We start from the raw sequence: 16718 nt of genomic DNA on the forward strand, positions 1-16718 counted from the left end.
TGAGTCTGAAACAGGAGGGAAGGGAGCAGGGCACAAGCTTTAGAAGAATGACATAGCCATTGTTGTTCAGTCGCTAAGTCATGCCCACCTCTTTGTGACCCCATGAACTGCAGCACACCAGGCTCCTTTGTCCTCCACTGTCCCTCAGATTTTGATCAAATTCATGTCCATTGAGTTGGTGATGCTACCTAACCATCTCATCCTCTGCTGCCCTCTTCTCCTTTTGCCTTCAATCTTTCCCAGCACCAGGGTCTTTTGCAATAAGTTGGCGCTTCCCATCAGGTGGCCAAAGTACTGGAGCTTCAGCTTCAGCATCAATTCTTTCAATGAATATTCATGGTTGGCTTCCTTTAGGATTGACTGGTTTGACCTCCTTGTAGAAGAAGGGACTCTCTGACAAAAATTGGTTAGAACCAACTAGGTACAAGATGGCGGAAGAGTCAACTTCCAGAGGACCTTGAAACTCATCATACTCTCCCTGTAATTTTCTGTTGTTGTTGTTTAGTTGCTAAGTTGTGTCTGACTCTTTGAGACCCCATGTACTGTAGCCCACCAGGCTCCTCTGTACATGGAACTCTCCAGGCAAGAACACTGGAGTGGGTAGCCTTCCCCTCCTCTAGGAGATCTTCCTGACCAGGGGCTCAAACCCACGTCTCCAACATTTGCAGGCAGATTCTTTACCACTGAGTCACCAGGAAAGCCTGTCCCTGTAATATATTAGTTGCTAAATGGCACACCCCAGGAGCCATGGCAGTTCTGAGGCAGACCATAAGCCTCCAAAAACTGGGAGCTGGCCCAGTTCCTGGAAATCTCCGCCTCTTCTCCAAAACAGTTGGAATAATCCTCCCACTCATTAGCTTATGAAATACCCAGGCCATAAAAACTAACCACCCCATATCTGGGGGCTTCTCGCCTACTCAGATGGCCCACACTCTGTGCAGGGTATTCCTCCCAAAGCCCTTCTCACTTTTTGAGAGAGACCACATTCTGTCTCTGAAATGTGTATCTCTCTAAATAAGTCTACTTTTTATCTATCACTTTGTCTCTCACTGAATTCTTTCTGTGATGAGACATAAAGAACCTGAGCTTCATTAAGCCCGGAGACAGGACCTGAAAGACAGTGGGTTCAAGTCCCGATCTGGGTTGTGTGGTTTCAAATCCACATCTGACCTGAGCCCTTTGATGCCATCCACTCACATAGCTCAGTGTGCTTAATATCTGCTCTGCCCACCACCCTGAAAATGAAGCAAATGCCATCTGTTCCACCTGCCACCTTGGACAAGAGGTAGATGACAACCATCCTCCCCACCCCGTCATTCTGCCACGTCGGCCTCAGCACGACCGGAGGAGATGCTGAGAATGACGGACAAGGGGTCCTGAGCCCGCACAGCGGCCCATCTGAGGCCCTGTTCTTCCCAGCTCCACCTCGAGGTGGCCCCTCCTGGTCCAGACCCATGTTCCCCAATGGCTGTGCCACCTGCCTCCTGCACACGACCTCCCCTCATCACCAGCCTTTTCCCTCCTGTATCTGCACATCAGGGCCCCTGCAGCTTCTCTTCCCTCCAGGGTTTTCCTCAATTTCTCAATTTCATTTTAATAGAAGAACACTATGAATAAAGTCCACAGGCCAAAATCACATCTAGGACACTCAGTGAATCAGAGCCAGAAAGGCTGCCTTTGAGAATGGGTGTCCCAACTGTTCAGACAGGGCTCTGAGGCTAAGGTCAAGGGAACAATCCTCAGTGGTCCAGAGTGGGAGATGGGGAATGGTCATGTGGCAGAACAGGGAACAAGATCAGACTTCTGTGTGTGTGTGTGTGTGTGTGTGTGTGTGCGCCTATGTGTACATGTATTTGTGTACAGAAATGGGCCTTGAAAAGTCTTTGTGATAAACAACAAAGCAAGATTTTTTTAAAATTCTGAGTGATCTTTCTAAACATATGGTCTTACTGTATAGCATATGGAACTATGTTCAGCATCATGTAATAAATCATAATGGAAAAGAATATGAAAAAGAATATATATGTATTGTATGTATGTATAAAATCGCTTTGTACATGATAAACCAAAACGGCAAAGCAAATCAGTTATACTTCGGTTCAATAAATTGAAAAAGAAAAATCTTTGTGAAAATGCCTTTTGAAATTATAACAACTTCCAACTCTGGTAATGAAGAAATAAGAAAATTCAAACCAGCCCTTGTGCTAAGCTACTGAAAAATAAATCTGGAAAAATATTTTTTAAAATACTTTTGAAAGCATCAAAGAATGAACAAGGCAAGAAAGAACTCTCTGGTGCCAGATCTGACAGCAAGAGAACCTAGAGAGGGAAGGCCAGACCAGAAGCCCTTCTAGCCCCGTGGCTTGTAATCTGGGGAAACAGCTGGTGTTTTATCAGCCTGTTGGGGCCAAGGGACAAAAAGTCATGCTGAGGCCCACCCAACGTGGGAGTCTCATTACCACCCACTGAGTGGAAACCCCAAAGGACTCCACTCTCAGGGCAAACCCACAGAAACACAGCCCCAGCACTCCTGAGTCCTCCACTCATCCTCCTGACACGCTGGGTCCTCCCAAGGGCGATGAGCCCAGGGCTCGCCCACCCACTTTACAGCAGAATAGAATTCCCATATATTAAGGGTTGCAGAAGTTCAATGCTGCGGAACTTCTGTTTTTATTTCAGGATGTGCTGTTAGTCCTCTCTATGATTTCTTTGATGGCAAATTCTTGGTTAGAAACCCAACCCCAGATCATCACAATGTGCCTAGGGGAACATACAATTCCCTTTGTGACAATCAACTCTGTTACATGGTTTACGGGCTCACATGGCAGCTGAAATCAGATCCTGCCTCTATTAATGTAAATTTGTGAAATGCTCTATATATGTCAAGCAGCTGTGCTGCTAAGCAGAACGCCTAGAATCCGAAAATCTGGAGTTCAAATCCTTGTTTTACAAACTGAAGGCCGCACAACGGTAGGCAAAGGACCCATATTACTGAGTCTCATTTTCCTCACCTGCAATATGATGATGGTAATAATAACGATAATAATAAGACTATCCACAATACTCAGAGGGCCATCAAGAGATGTGGAGTAAGAGGCCCAGTCCACAGCAATTACTGAGAGCGTAAGTGCTTAATACATGTTCAGTATTACTAATGTCAGCAGAAATGTCTTTGAAATACTGCAATTTAGAGTAACAGATACAACAATGGTCATCGTAATAGTTAATAATCATAATATTAGCCAGCGCTTGCCTGTGAGTCTAGAACTAATGGCTTTGACTATCCTAAGGTAAGTAATTGAAGGACTAATATTTTTACATGACTGTAAAACACCAGGCCTAGCATCACGTGCTTTGGGAGTCAAAGACTGGCTCTGGGTTTTGTTGGGCGATAAGAAATGTACACACAAGGCTGTGGACAGCTATGAGGCCCCACAGGAAAGGAAATGAGGTTGTCTTCAAGGGGGAGGGGGTGACGGAAGGCCAGGGAAGGCAACTGGGAGCTCCAGGAGCTTCAGTCAAGCTGAGTTTGAGTTACTCAATGACTGTGTAGTTACTGTACACGCAGAAGAGAAGGGATGTGCAAGTCTTCATTCCTCACCCACAGATGGTTCAGAAAGGCAGAAGACCCCAGGCCCATCTCCCCCCCCCCCCCCCCCACTCAGAACTCGGCTACTGTGTCCGGGCCCGTGTCCTCCCAAGGCCGAAGACTAAGCTGGGGCAGAAGGCACATCAAGTGCCTCACTCACCCTCTCGGACAGCGTCACGGGCCAGGGGGGTGCCCTGATCATCACTGGCAGCCTTCTCAGAGCTCTTGGTTCTCACGCCTTTTCTGCTGTTATTTTTACCTTAAAAAAAAAAAAGAGAGAGAGAGAGAGAGAGAGCAAGAGAGATGCCTTCACTTCCCCATATGTCAGAGTCATCCCAGGATGGTGAGACTCAACCATCTTCTCCTGCAAAGCAACCATCTCCACCCTCTGCCTCCCCAGACCCTAGTGATGGCACCTTGAACTCTGAGAGGCTGGTGGTTACAGGAAAGGAGTGTGTTCTGGTGAACGCCCTGGGATATAAACACGGTAACAAACAAGGCACATCTGCAGGTGGCTGCTCTTCTGAGGCTGCAAAAGGTCCTGCGGGCATACTTTTGACCCTCCCTGGCACTCCAAGAGTAACACTACGTTTAACTGATAAAATGGATAAAACGGAGCTGGAGCTCCAGGCCTCTGAGCCTGGAGCTAGATTTCCTACCATGCTGGGCTCCTCCCACCTAATTCTCTCCAAACACCAGCCTCTTTTCAGCCTTCAGATCATATTTTCTGTCCACCAGAACTCAGTATATGTTGTTTCTCCTCTGCAGCACCCTTCCATTCACTCTCCACCTATTTCACTTCCTCTGATCTTGCAAATCCCAGCTCAACCACGCTCTCCTTGAGATGGCTTTCCTGAACTGCCCACCTAAACCACTGCCTCCTTTGATGAGTTCTGATAGCACCTGTCTCTGGTCAAGCTGCTTCTGTGCGGAGCCTGAGGCAGGGGTTCCGTGCATGTAATGTACTGAGGGAGGGGCCTAAGGAGAAAATGTGGGGGGAAGCAAGATGAGGTAGAGGAAGGAGCTACGCTAGGCTGGGCTCCCAGCGAGAATCTGACTCAGCCTCACACCACAGGGAGCTCTGGAGCTGACACTGCACAGAGTGTTGGCCCCACCATGAGACAAGGGGCCACCTTTCCTAAGCTGGTTGGTCTCTGGCTACAGACTGATCTACTGGGGGTGGGAGATGTCACCTTCCAAGGGTCAGGCTCCAGAGAAGGGAGCAGCTGTGAGTCATCACAGCCAAGCCCCAGTAGCTGTGGGAGGGGCAATGCCTGGGGGGGTAAGAGGACCGTGGGGGGGGGCGGGGGGGGGAATGTCAGCAGCCCTCACTGCAGCTCTGCTCCCCAGTCTGGGATAACATCATCACACACAGGCAACACATGTTGTTCTGTGCACGGGGGCAGGACCTGCGTCTGATTTTGCTCATGCTCTCCCTCCAGAGTCTGGTTAAGCCTGTGATGAACAAATGATCATGAATGATTATGAGTCAGTGAATGACCAACAAGGCAAAAATAAGGGGAAGGGAAGGTCTATGGAGAAAGACACTTAGTTTGGACTTTAAGAAACAAGCTGAAATACCAAAAACATCAAATGGATTGTGCCAATTAATGAAGTCATTTCAGATTAAATTCTAGACTCACCAAAAAAAAAAAAAAGAGAGAGATTTATCAAGAAAACATCATCAAAAAAATCAAGGGTGCATTGTGCCTGGCCAAGGGCAATTCTCTCTCCATCATATTTTTGGGTGATACCTGCTAGGCATATCTTTCATTTGTAATACAAGCTAAAAAAAAAAAAAAAAATCACAAAATCAAGAGTCCTCCTCGGGTCAGGGAAATCAAAACACCCAAACATTCAGAAAGGCCAGAGGAGGAAGGCTGCCAACCCGAGTGCAGCTGATGACGTCAGCCTGATGTCACTTGGCGTCTGTCCCACTCTTGTCGGAGGGATGTCACGGCCAGTGATCTCCAAAGATGATTTCTTCAGAAAAAGCCTGATGGTGAGTCGGTAAAAATCTTGATTGTTTGGAAAATTGGGCACCGTAACTTTTAAGAAGGAAGAGCCTGATTTGGCAGAAAGATAAGATGGTGGTGGCAGGGGTGGCAGGGGAGTTTGACACAATGTGAGAGGAAAAAGCCAAAGTTCTGGGGAACAACATTCCATCCAACACTTCCCAGAAGCCGGACATTCATTGCAGGCCCTCCCTCTGCCAAGTCATCCTCTCTGGGGCCACAGCAGGCAACACGGGAGACGGAGTCAGAGAACGACGTCCTGCAGACACACTCAGCCTCACTCCCCTGGGCTGGACCCTCGCCCTGCGCTCAGCTCTGGGAAGCCAAGAACGGCCCAGATGTGGGGCAGATGTCCTGTTACCCCTGAGATTAACATACGGGAAACAGAGTCCCCACAGGGGGTGGTAAAGAGGCAGAAACAGGCAGGGCCCCTCGCACCTAGGAAGATCTACTTCTGGGATAGTTACCTACAGATGTGATTCCAGCCCCGGGCAGCCGGGCTCCACCACTGCACCGACCACGTGTGTCCTCAGGGAACCCACCTCTCCCCTCCTGTGCTCCATCCCCTCATCAGTGAAATAAGCACACATACTGCCTGCCTCGCTGGAAGTCAGGGGGCGCACACAGATGCCATATATCCAAGCACCAAGGGCAGTGCCTGACAGATGGTGACCAGTGAATAAAAGAGAACCTCTTCTCATTGTTCATATGAGTCCCGAGTTCCCACGGTCACAGAGCACCATCCCAGTGGCTGGGCAAGTAACAGCCGACACGCGGCCCATGAGTCACAATTTACAAGGCATCCTCTCATAGATTAGGGCTTCCTCTGTGGCTCAGCAGTAAAGAATCCGCCTGCTGATGCAGGAGATGTGGGTTGGATCCCTGGATCAGGAAGATGCCCTGGAGGAGGAAAGAGCAACTCACTCTGGTATTCTTCCCAGGATAATGCCATGGACAGAGGAGCCTGGTGGGCTATAGTCCATGAGGTCACAAGCAGTTGGACACAACTGAGCAACTGGACACGCATATAGGTTCTCATAGATTGAAACGTTCCATCTTGGCATATACCCATCGAGGGCAGGAAGCTTGCTGTGAACACTACCCTACAGATGGGAACACAGAGGCTCAAAGGAGAAGAGACTCTCCCAAGGTCACTGAGAGAGCCAGGAGGCGGCAGAGTGGGAGCCCTATGCCAGGCCTAGGCCCTTCCCAACCTCCTCTTCTCTTGCAGCAAGAAAGGCAGCATATGGTCTGTAGAGATGAAAGGAGAGAAGTGGAAATAGTGCTCAAAGGAGGAGCCAGAGCCAAATCAACATCTCCATCTGGGCTGCGTGACAAAACCGAATTCCTTAAAAGTAGCAAACGGAATTGCCAGTGGGGGCCGCATATTCTATTCTGGTCCATGGTGATAAATATCAAGCTTCTTGGTTGATAGGAAACTATTTTCCCCCCTCTCGATATACAAGGAGCTTACAGTAGCAGCCCCAGAAACTGAAAAAATTCTTTGCTGCATATTTGCATTTTCCCCAGGAAATTCCAGCGCGGGAGCATCCATCAGCACTTTCTCTCTCTCCTGAAGGATGCAGCCCCAAGCCCTGAGCCCCTCACCAGCTCTCGGGAAGGACCGTGCCTAGGGAGGAAGGTCCTGGCCCCAAGCCACTGAGGGTTCTCGAAGCTCCCCAGAGAGGCCGCCTCACTGCACTGTGACAGACGATAATTTCACTTTCTCAAATACCACAGAACCAAGGAGGATCTTGCAGGAGGACATGAGAAACCCAAACTCAGCAGTTAGAAACTGGAGCTCCCTGTGTGTGTTAGCAGGAAAAGGGTCATGACACGGGGCGGGGACTGCCCTGTGCCCTCTTCCAGATCCCAAACCTGAGAGAGCCAAGGTCCTGGTGGGAACAGGTTTCCCAGGGATCAGGTAAAAGCCTGGGGACCAAAAGGTTGAGTGGAGGAAGGATGTGCTTGCTTTGGTTAACTAGCGACCTGAAAGGTCTGAGCTGGAGATGGAGGCATCGGGTGTAATTTCTTAAGTTTTTTTTTTTAACCAGGACTGGACCAAAGTCTATCGATCAATCAACCAACCAGCCAATCAACCCCTCATAAGCGCTTCTTCCCACCCATCCCCCCGTCCCCCACTCAGCCTTGTCTTCCCTGGGAAACCTTCCAGTCAGCCCCTGGCCCCCTGTGGGCAGGCCTTTTGTTCAGAAGACTTGGTCTCCACCATGTCCCTGGGGCAGAAGGGACAGCCCTTCCCAGCCTCTGGGCAGCGGCAGCTACCTTGCTGACTTACAACCAAGTAAGAAGCCCTCAGCCTTTTAAAGAGACACCCCCAGAACCGCAGCAAGGCGGGGTGTGCCAGGCCCTGTCAGGGGCACTGCAGGTATCTGCAGTCTCAGTTTGGGTTCTGCCTGGAATCAGCCTGGGACAAGGCTTTGTGCTGCAGGAGTGACGGGGGGAGGCGATTATTTCATGAAGCACAAATGAAGAAGGGAAGACAGTGAGACCCAGAGAAGGAGACGCCAACAAGCTGAGCTGCAGTGCTGGCAGGAAGCCATCGGGACTCAACGTGGACTCAATCAGGACGCAGACCCTGGGTTGAAGCTGCCTCTCACCCATCCCTCAAGAGATTGGGAGGCTGTGCCTTGACCTTCTAACCTCACACCACCTCGGAAGCTTCTTGTTATTACTCCCCTGTCACAGTGATGAATTCAAGACGTGAAGATGTCACCTGTGCCCACGGTGGCACAGCCAGATTCTGAATCTCTCTGAATCCTGAACAAACTCTGCGAAACCCTTACACGTGCCTCTCATGAACCAAGTATTCCATAAAAGTCTGATGTAGAGCCTTGAATTAACACCTGAAGCTGTCCTGTGTGGCTCTGACATTCCTACGATGCCCAGATCAGTAGCCAATGGGATGCCAGTCAGTTACGGACATGAGCCCTTCCCATGGCCATTCCAAGCCACCCCGATTTTATGGGTTTCATGATCCCAGGGAAGCCAGAGGAACCTCAGAAGGCCAGAGAGGGCAGAGCTACTGCTGGAGACGCCAAGCCTGAGAACTCAGGCTCCCTGACCACCTCGGACACATCCAGAGAAGACCCCCACCTCAGAATTCCAGGTTCCCGGGGACTTCCCTGGCAGTCCAGTGGTTAAGGCTCTGTGCTTCCACTGCAGCAGGCAAGAGTTCGATCCCTGATTGAGGAACTTAAGATCCTGCATGCCATGAAGCAGGGCCAAAAAAGAAAAAGAAAAAAAAAATCCGGATTCCAGGGCCCAGGCTGCTGTTGCCGTGAGACCTAAGGCACTGTCCTCCGTGAGACCCAGAGTCAGGGATGCTCAGGGCACACAGGAAACACAACGGCTATCTTCAGAAGCCAGGCCTCCAACCCAGCTTCTCCAAACACACAGGTGTCTGCCCCTTCATCACCCACACACAGGCCTGGGTTTCTACAACCACAGGCATGGTGGGGAGATCGGCCAGCATGAAGAGTTGACTTTGGAAAGCATGTTGGAAACAGAGGTGGTGTCTTAGGAAAGCTGCTTGCTGATGTACATGAGAAGACCTTTTCTATAAAAAGTCCTTTCCCTTGGAATTCTCTAGGAAGTTGATCTGGACAAAAAAAAAAAAAAATTGGATTTAACTCTTCCAGAGAGCATATAATACCATGACGCAAAGATTCCTTGTTATTTATTTAGGTGTGCCGATAGCCTTGTGATTGCTTTTAAGGTATGCAGGGAAACATTTACAAACACATGCTCCTAATCCTCACACTCCAGCTTGGCCCAAGAGAAGACATTTCCAACCGAAGGGCGAAGCGTGCAAGAAGCCTCGAAGGGTGCTGAAGCAAAAGCTTAAAAGCGAAGCTCTTTCCAGCAACTAGCTGGCAGTGCATAACAGAAAGGACTTTGTTTACAACCAAATATGCTCATATAACAACTCTCTGATTATCGCCAGCCCCTCCCCTTCCCAGGCCGAGTAGAACACAGGACAACGTACAAACTCGCCAATTCTGGGCACAGACACACAAACAAACGTGGCTCGCTGCCCACTCTGCGAATTCCATGGGCTCAAGACAGAGGGTCAGAGCCATGGGTGTGATGCAGGCGAGCAGTTATTCCAACAGACGTGCACGCTCCCCAGCCCTTGAAGGAAGCAACCAACACGTAGGAACCCAAAAGTTCAAGGCTACTTCCAGCCCAATGGAAGAGGGAGAATAAAACATCTTCAAATCGCCTACTGAGTCTTGTTTATGAACTTGTCTGTTTTTCACTACCTCTTGGGGCGGGGAGCAAGGCGAGTCAGTTATGTAACTATGGTTTACTTCTCTGATGCCTTTTTTTTCCCTCTAAGAGGAGTATGGTTCCAAACCAAAGCCATCAATTTGGAGATGATATGGAAAGTACACCCCACATCCACTCACATGTCCAGACTGTGGTCCCTCATCTCACTCTTCACCCTGGGATGATGAAAACGGAGCCCAGAGACTCATTCTTTGGACCTCCAACTGCAGGGGTCTAGAAAATATTGAATTTGGCGAGAGACAGTTGAATAAATGGAATTAGAGAAAAGCAGCTTGCCAGGTCCTTGTGAGGAAGAACATTCTAGCAATCAGTAGTATTTATCCAATGAACAGGCAGCCTTTAAAGGTGGTGAGCACCCATCAGTGGAAACATAGGCACCTAGACCAATGTAGAAGCCCAAGATGGAGCTGCTTTTGCCCACGGTGCCATATTACCAAATTTAAACTTACATAAACTTCTTGGCACTAACAATCCCTTCCTGACCAGAAGTATTCAGTTAATTCCCAAATGCCAGGTCAACTCTGGGTCTTCTCACCCCAAACAAAGTTGACTGTGTCACCTCAGCCAACCAGATATTTTCTATTTTCTTCTCCTTGCTCTTTGTTCTATAAAAACTTCCTGCCTTCTGCCCCATTTTGCCATTCCCCGCAAGGAGACTGCCTGCCCACTTCATGAAGTGCTAAAGTCAGTATCATCCAAATAGTCTTCTTCAACCATTTTTTAACATCAAGTAGCCTGCTGACAGAATCTTGCAATGAATAAGAATTTGTGTTTAATGAACACTTAGGTTCCTTGAAGATCTAAAATTCTGGGATTTGCTAATGTTCACAATGAGGGCCTCAGAAACTGTACGAGATTGAGTCCTACTCAATCACAGACAAGGATTCCGCAGTCCTGTATCCTGATGGGGATGATGGTTCCGTGAATCTATAGACGTGAAACAGTGCAGAACTACACACACACACCCCTGCACACACACAAAAGTGCACATGAAAACTGGGGTATGTCAGGTGATGTTAGTGGTAAAGAACGCGCCTGCCAAACCAAGTTAGACCTAAGAGACACAGGTTCAGTCCCTGTGAGGGAAAGGTCCCCTGGAGAAGGAAACGGCAACCCACTCATTGCCTGGAAACCAAGGCATGGACTGAGGAGCCTGGCGGGCTGCGGTCCTTAGGGTCACACAGAGTGGGACACGACTGAATCGACTTAGCACATCATCTGAAAGTTAAAAGTATTGTACCAATGTCATTTTCCTGTTTCGATACTGTATATAGCAGTGATTCTTAGCCCATTGGTGACATGTGACAATGTCTAGAGATATTTTTAGTTGTCACAACTCGGAGGGTGCGATTAGCACCTTGTGGGTCAAGGCCAGGCATGTTGCTAAACATTCTACCATGCACAAGACAGCCTTCCCCATAAATAAACACACACACACACACACACACACACACACACACACACACACACACACATGTCAACCCCAAAATGTCAATACTCCCAAGGTAGAGAAATCTTGTACTGTAGTTCTTGTACTGTAGATGCTATCATTGGGGGAAGTTGGGAGAAGGGTACACAGGAGCTCTATGCACTATTTTTACAATTTCCTTCCTGTCTATACTTATTTCCCAATAAAAACCTTAAAAAATTTTAAGCTTCCACTCTATTCAGTATATAAGGGCCCTACTCCAGAATCCATCAGTCACTCATGGAAAAATGCAATACTCTCAATTAACCAAAGGATTCAGCTATCCAAGCCACTTCCAGGAGAATGTTGGCCCGTGAAAGCCACTGCACATTGGTGGCATGAAAAAACAGCCAAGAGTCAAAGCCAAACTCACACCAAGATCTAATCCCCAATGCCCTTGGCCCCTTAAGTAAACCTTCCTATGGGATTCAGACAAGACTCCCCCTAGACCCAGAGACATAGAGCATTTACCTCCCATCTTCTCTTGAGCCCAGCCTTTATGTATGATACAAGCTATGTGGAAAATATTTTATCATCTGGGAAGACAAAGCACATGAGAAAACTCTCAGTGAGCAGTTATACATGCTCTTACATTCTTCTTCTCTAAATCTAACCCCTCACTCCCACCTCAGTGCCTAGACAGTGCACCACCCACCCAGCCCAAAAGCTCACAATAAACATTCCCACTGTGGCCCCTGAGAATATTATAAATGCTGTCCTAAGGTGTTATTGCATCTGCTTATGAAATGGTCCCACACAGAGATGAATGCGTCTATCACATCATGTGTGTTGTTGTTTAGTTGCTCAGTCGTGTCCAACTCTGTGACGCCATGGACTGTAGCCCACCAGACTCCTCCGTCCATGCGATTTTCCAGGCAAGGATACTGGAGTGGGTTGCCATTTCTTTCTTCAGGGGATCTTTCCAGCCCAGGGATCAGAGCCATGCCTCCTGCACTGGCAGGTGGATTTTCTACCACTGAGCCACCAGGAAAGGAGCAGTACCTGTATCAAGCCACCCCTTAAGGGAGGCAAAATCATTTTCTCTTACTGTAATTTCATCGCACAAAACTATCACTAACTGCCCTCAGCAAAGTGATTCTTAACCAGACTCTCTGACCTCTCTGACTTCAGGTTCAGGATAGAGGGTTCCACTGGTCATGGGCCAAAAAGATGAGGATGGGGAGAATCGGAGCTAAAAGTATTGGATCAAGGTAACATTTTGCTTGACAGAGTTGGAGGGGGGAGTCTAAAATGCCCCAAACTGTTTATTAGAAACACACCCTGATTGGTAGCAGGCCTGGGGGTTGAGTCTCTGGAGCTTCCAGAGACCTGTCTTCAGTTTGGGGAATCAACGACACCGCTCTCAACACACTTGCAACTATCCTCTAAGCACCCGATTCCAGTGTGTTCCAGGAGAGTGGGGCGGGGCCTTTTTGCTCTCCCCTCCCGCAGGACCTCACCCAGCACCTGATGCTGAGCAGGTTCCTGGTAACGACCTGCAGAATAACGAACAGCTCAAAAGGGACCAGCACAAGCATGAGCTGACACATGACAAGCTTTTGCTGAAAAGCTCCTAGAACAAGAGACAGAGGAGAGCGAGGCAGCTGTCACGTGCAGATGAAGATGCTGGGGTCAAGAAGCTGAGTACTGAGCCCCAGAACTGGGATTCAGTGCAGTCCTCGGACTCTCAGTCAAGCCTGGGCCTCCCCCGTGTCCTCCCGGCCACCCCCCAGTACATACCAGAACCTGAGAGACGTGTCTCCCACCCAACTCGACCTACCGCGCCCAGCGCTGCACTAACCACGGGGCAGATGCTAAAAAACAAGAACACATGCCAGCTTGATTCACATGACCAAACAAAAAGGCCCTTAAAAGCACAGGAGAAGGGCCTCCAAAGCTGCCACCCCACCTCGCGAGTGACCCTGAGTAGACTGCTGACACGGTCAGAGCCTCAGTTTCCTCATCTGCAAAGTAACAAGAATATCCACCCCTTGGAGCCCGTGAAAGAAATAAATGAAATGGTTGCCCATAAAACTCCTAGCAGAGTCACAGCGAATGGCCTTGTCCCACTTCCATTCCTATTATTAAACCAGTGTGGTTTTTACCAATCTTGATAGGCGTAATTCCCCAGAAAATATGGGGAATGCTGGCTCTGTGCAGGGTGAAACAACTCCAAGAAGGGCCTGCAGGTTTACAGTCACCCACAAACTCAAACCCCTGGAGAAGGAAATGGCAACTCACTCCAGTATTCTCGCCTGGAAAATCCCCTGGGCAGAGGAGCCTGGCAGGCTACAGTCCATGGGGTTGCAAAGAGTCAGACGCGACTGAGATTGAGCACACACACAGCACACAAACTGGAATACGGCAGGACCCCCTCCCGCCTCAGGTAAGTGCAAAGCTGCTGCAGTGATGGCCCCCCACGACCTAGGAGTTCTGGACCCTCATCTCTGCTCCTTCCCCATGACCTCCTGCTATCCTCAGTGAACAGTTTAACCAGACAAAGGTGATGACTCTCGTGCCAGGAGCTGTGTAATGGTGCCACCCCCGGCACGAATCTCCTTCCAAGGAAGGCCGTTCCAAGGCCCAGGAACTTGGCCACAGTCCTGCTCTCACTCCTCAATCCTGAAATATTAGGACCGCAGCCCTTTGCAATTTGAGCCCAGGACATTTGTGACAATTAAGAGAAAGTTCTCTATTCACAAAGTGTAAGAAACTGAATGGAAGCTATGTCCCCAAGACTGGGCAGGCAGCACATGGGGGTGCATTTGAGAGGAAGTGGGAGGGGTGGCAGGGGTGGGTGGGTCCCAGGGGGCCTCTGGGCTTCCTGAAGTCCAGCAGCCCCGGCCCTCCTGGGGCTGCAGCCCAAGGCTCCCCAGCAGAAGCGCTGCCATCCTGACGCCCTCCTGGGCAGAGGATTCAAGGCACCCGCAGAAAACAGGTAGGGGGGAGCTTGCGAGGGGACCTTGGCTGGGGAAGGGCCGGCCAGCTGAGTTCTCCCAGAAGGCCGCTGTCAAAACAGACCCCCACTGGTGGCATCACCAAATTGGAAATTCACTCTCATGAAAACGCCCTGAGCGAAGACTGAAGAAGTAGGCGGTAAGCTCCTTTCCCAGTAAATCTCAAACTTGGCGCTGAGGGACGCGCTCCCCAGGCAGCTGAGAAGGGCAGCTGGTCAGGTTCAAGTTCTGGGGCGCTAGCAGGGGCCTCGGGACGCGCGGTCAGTGCCTGACGAGGTGGGGACCGCGATGGGGGCAGTTCGCGGGGCTCTCTCATTCCAGACACACGCAGAGGGAAGCCAGCTGTCGCCCCAGACCCGGCAGGCCACCGCTGGGACAGGCACAGGGCCACGGGCGCCCCCTCGGGCCGCCCAGCGCCGCGAGTTAACTTACCTGGCCGAGGCGTCTGCGGAGCCAACTTCTCCCTCTTGGGAGCTTTCTTGGGCTTAGCCGTCGCCTTCTTGGGCGGCCTGGGCTGGGGTGGGCGCGGTCCCCGCTCCCCCGCCCCGGGCCCCGCGGGCAGCGGCGGCGAGAAGGGCTCGGGCTCGGGCTCCAGGCGCGCGTAGGAAGGCTCCAGGCTCCAAGTCTCCTGCACGTCGTCGGCGGGGTCCTCGACGCCTGCGCCCCGGGCCCCGACCCCGGCCGGGGCCACCGCCAGGAGCGCGAGGGCCAGCACCAGCGCGGCAGCCCCCCGGCGGGCCATGCCCGCTCCGCCCCGCGCCCCGGGCAGGGTCACGGGCGCCGGGAGCGCCGGGCGGGCGGCGGGCGCGGACGGCGGCGCGGGGCAGGGGCGCCGGGCGCTCAGCAGCACGGGGTGAGGAGGCGGCCGGCCGGCGGCGTGTGTGACCCGCCCGCCGGGTTGGGCTGGGCTGGGCTGGGCTGGGCCGGGCCGGGCCGGGCCAGGCGGGCAGGGGCCTGCCGAGGCTCGGGGCGGGCGCAGGGGAGGGGGCGGGGGGCGGCCGCCCCGCCTTCCCCTCCTCCCTGCCTTTCTTGCCGACCCCGTGGTGGCTGGCCCTGGGAACCATCCATCCCGTTAACTGTCTCCAAACCGCTCCCCTTCCCCTCACCTCCCTCCGAAGCCGGCTGGTGCTGGGAGCCTGCTTCCCCAGAGACTCCAAGGAGTGTCCATCCGAAAGGGCGCTCCAGCCACCTTACAGGTTGGGGAACCGTGACCCCCGATGGCCCAAGGTCCTAAAGCAAATAGAGCCCGGAGCCTAGCCTCTAGCTCTCCTGACCCCTGCCTCTTCCCTGGTTCCACACCAGACACGGGTTCCCCAGTGGCCAGACAAACCTTCCCCCCACCCCCACCTGACCGTGATCTTATTTCAGGTACTGTGGATGGTCCCCAGGTCCCAGGGTTCCTTGGAGTCAAGTTCGTGAGGGCGGGGCCTAGCGTCCCTGGAAGTTCTTGTCTGAAAGTGCTAGACTCAGTCGTGTCAGACTGGGTGCGACCCCATGGACTGTAGCCCGCAGGGCTCCTCTGTCCATGGGATTTCCCAGGCACGGGTACTGGAATGGGTAGCCATTCCCTTCTCCAGGGGATCTTCTCAACCCAGGGATCGAACCCAGGTCTCCCGCACTGCTGCCAGATTCTTTACCCTCTGAGCCACCAGGAGCCCTGATCTGGTCTGAGAAGTAAGTGGCTGCTGGGTGCGGAGAGAGCTGGAGCCCTCCTAGGACTGCCGTCCCGGGAGCCACAGGGCGCATTTGGGTCATCGGGTGAGCAGATTCCTGCTCCAGGGCCCACCAGGCTGGCAGGGAGCTCACTACCTTTGGAAAAAAGTACCATCCTGCCCCCAATAAAACTCTGTGTTCATCCTCAGGCCAGGATATTGGGGAAGTATGGCCTGCACTGGCTGCCTATCGCGGTTGTAACAAATTATGACAAGTTTGGTGGTTTAAAACAACACATACTTATTACGGGACAGGTCTACAGGTTAGAATCTGAGTGGCCGTCCCCAGGCTAAAATCCAGGCACTGGTTCGCAAGCTGCCTTCTCTAGTAGGGCCTCCAGGGAAGTCTTCCAGGCTCACAGGGCGCTGGCTGAGTTCAGTTCCCGGAGGTGATAGCCCTGAGGTCCTGTTCACTGGCCGGTCTTCATTCCGGGGAGCTGCCTGTGTCCCTTCTCTTGCTGTCTGCGAGGAGCTCTCTGTAGCCTCTCTCTCTGGTGCTCCCACGTGGGACCTGCATCTCAGAGCCGGTGCTGGCATGCTGAGTTGCTCCAGTGGTCCCAGCTCTCTCCCATTCTGCCACATCTTCCCTCCTCCCAGCTGGGGAAAATTCTCTACTCGAAGTGGTTCTGTGATTGGATGGGTCCACCCATAATTCAGAATAATTCC

The 16718-nt window shown here is 51.5% G+C and overlaps 1 protein-coding gene across 2 annotated transcripts in view; it reads right to left on the reverse strand.

Moving 5' to 3' along the window:
- The window catches only part of CPXM2 (carboxypeptidase X, M14 family member 2), a 135754-nt gene extending 120522 nt beyond the window's left edge, over nucleotides 1-15232 (reverse strand). The window contains exons 1-2 of one of the 2 annotated variants that reach the window (XM_004020358.6): nucleotides 14773-15232; nucleotides 3750-3848 (exon numbers count right to left, since the gene is read on the reverse strand). In XM_004020358.6, the coding sequence (XP_004020407.3) occupies nucleotides 3750-3848; nucleotides 14773-15082 (409 nt within the window). In that variant the 5' untranslated portion in view covers nucleotides 15083-15232. The remainder of the gene's footprint in view (nucleotides 1-3749; nucleotides 3849-14772) is intronic. The other variant, XM_060404573.1, reaches the window with a different exon arrangement.
- Nucleotides 15233-16718: the final 1486 nt, after the last annotated feature.

The sequence above is a fragment of the Ovis aries genome, chromosome 22, assembly GCF_016772045.2.
Source record: "Ovis aries strain OAR_USU_Benz2616 breed Rambouillet chromosome 22, ARS-UI_Ramb_v3.0, whole genome shotgun sequence".
Lineage (NCBI taxonomy): Eukaryota > Metazoa > Chordata > Mammalia > Artiodactyla > Bovidae > Ovis > Ovis aries.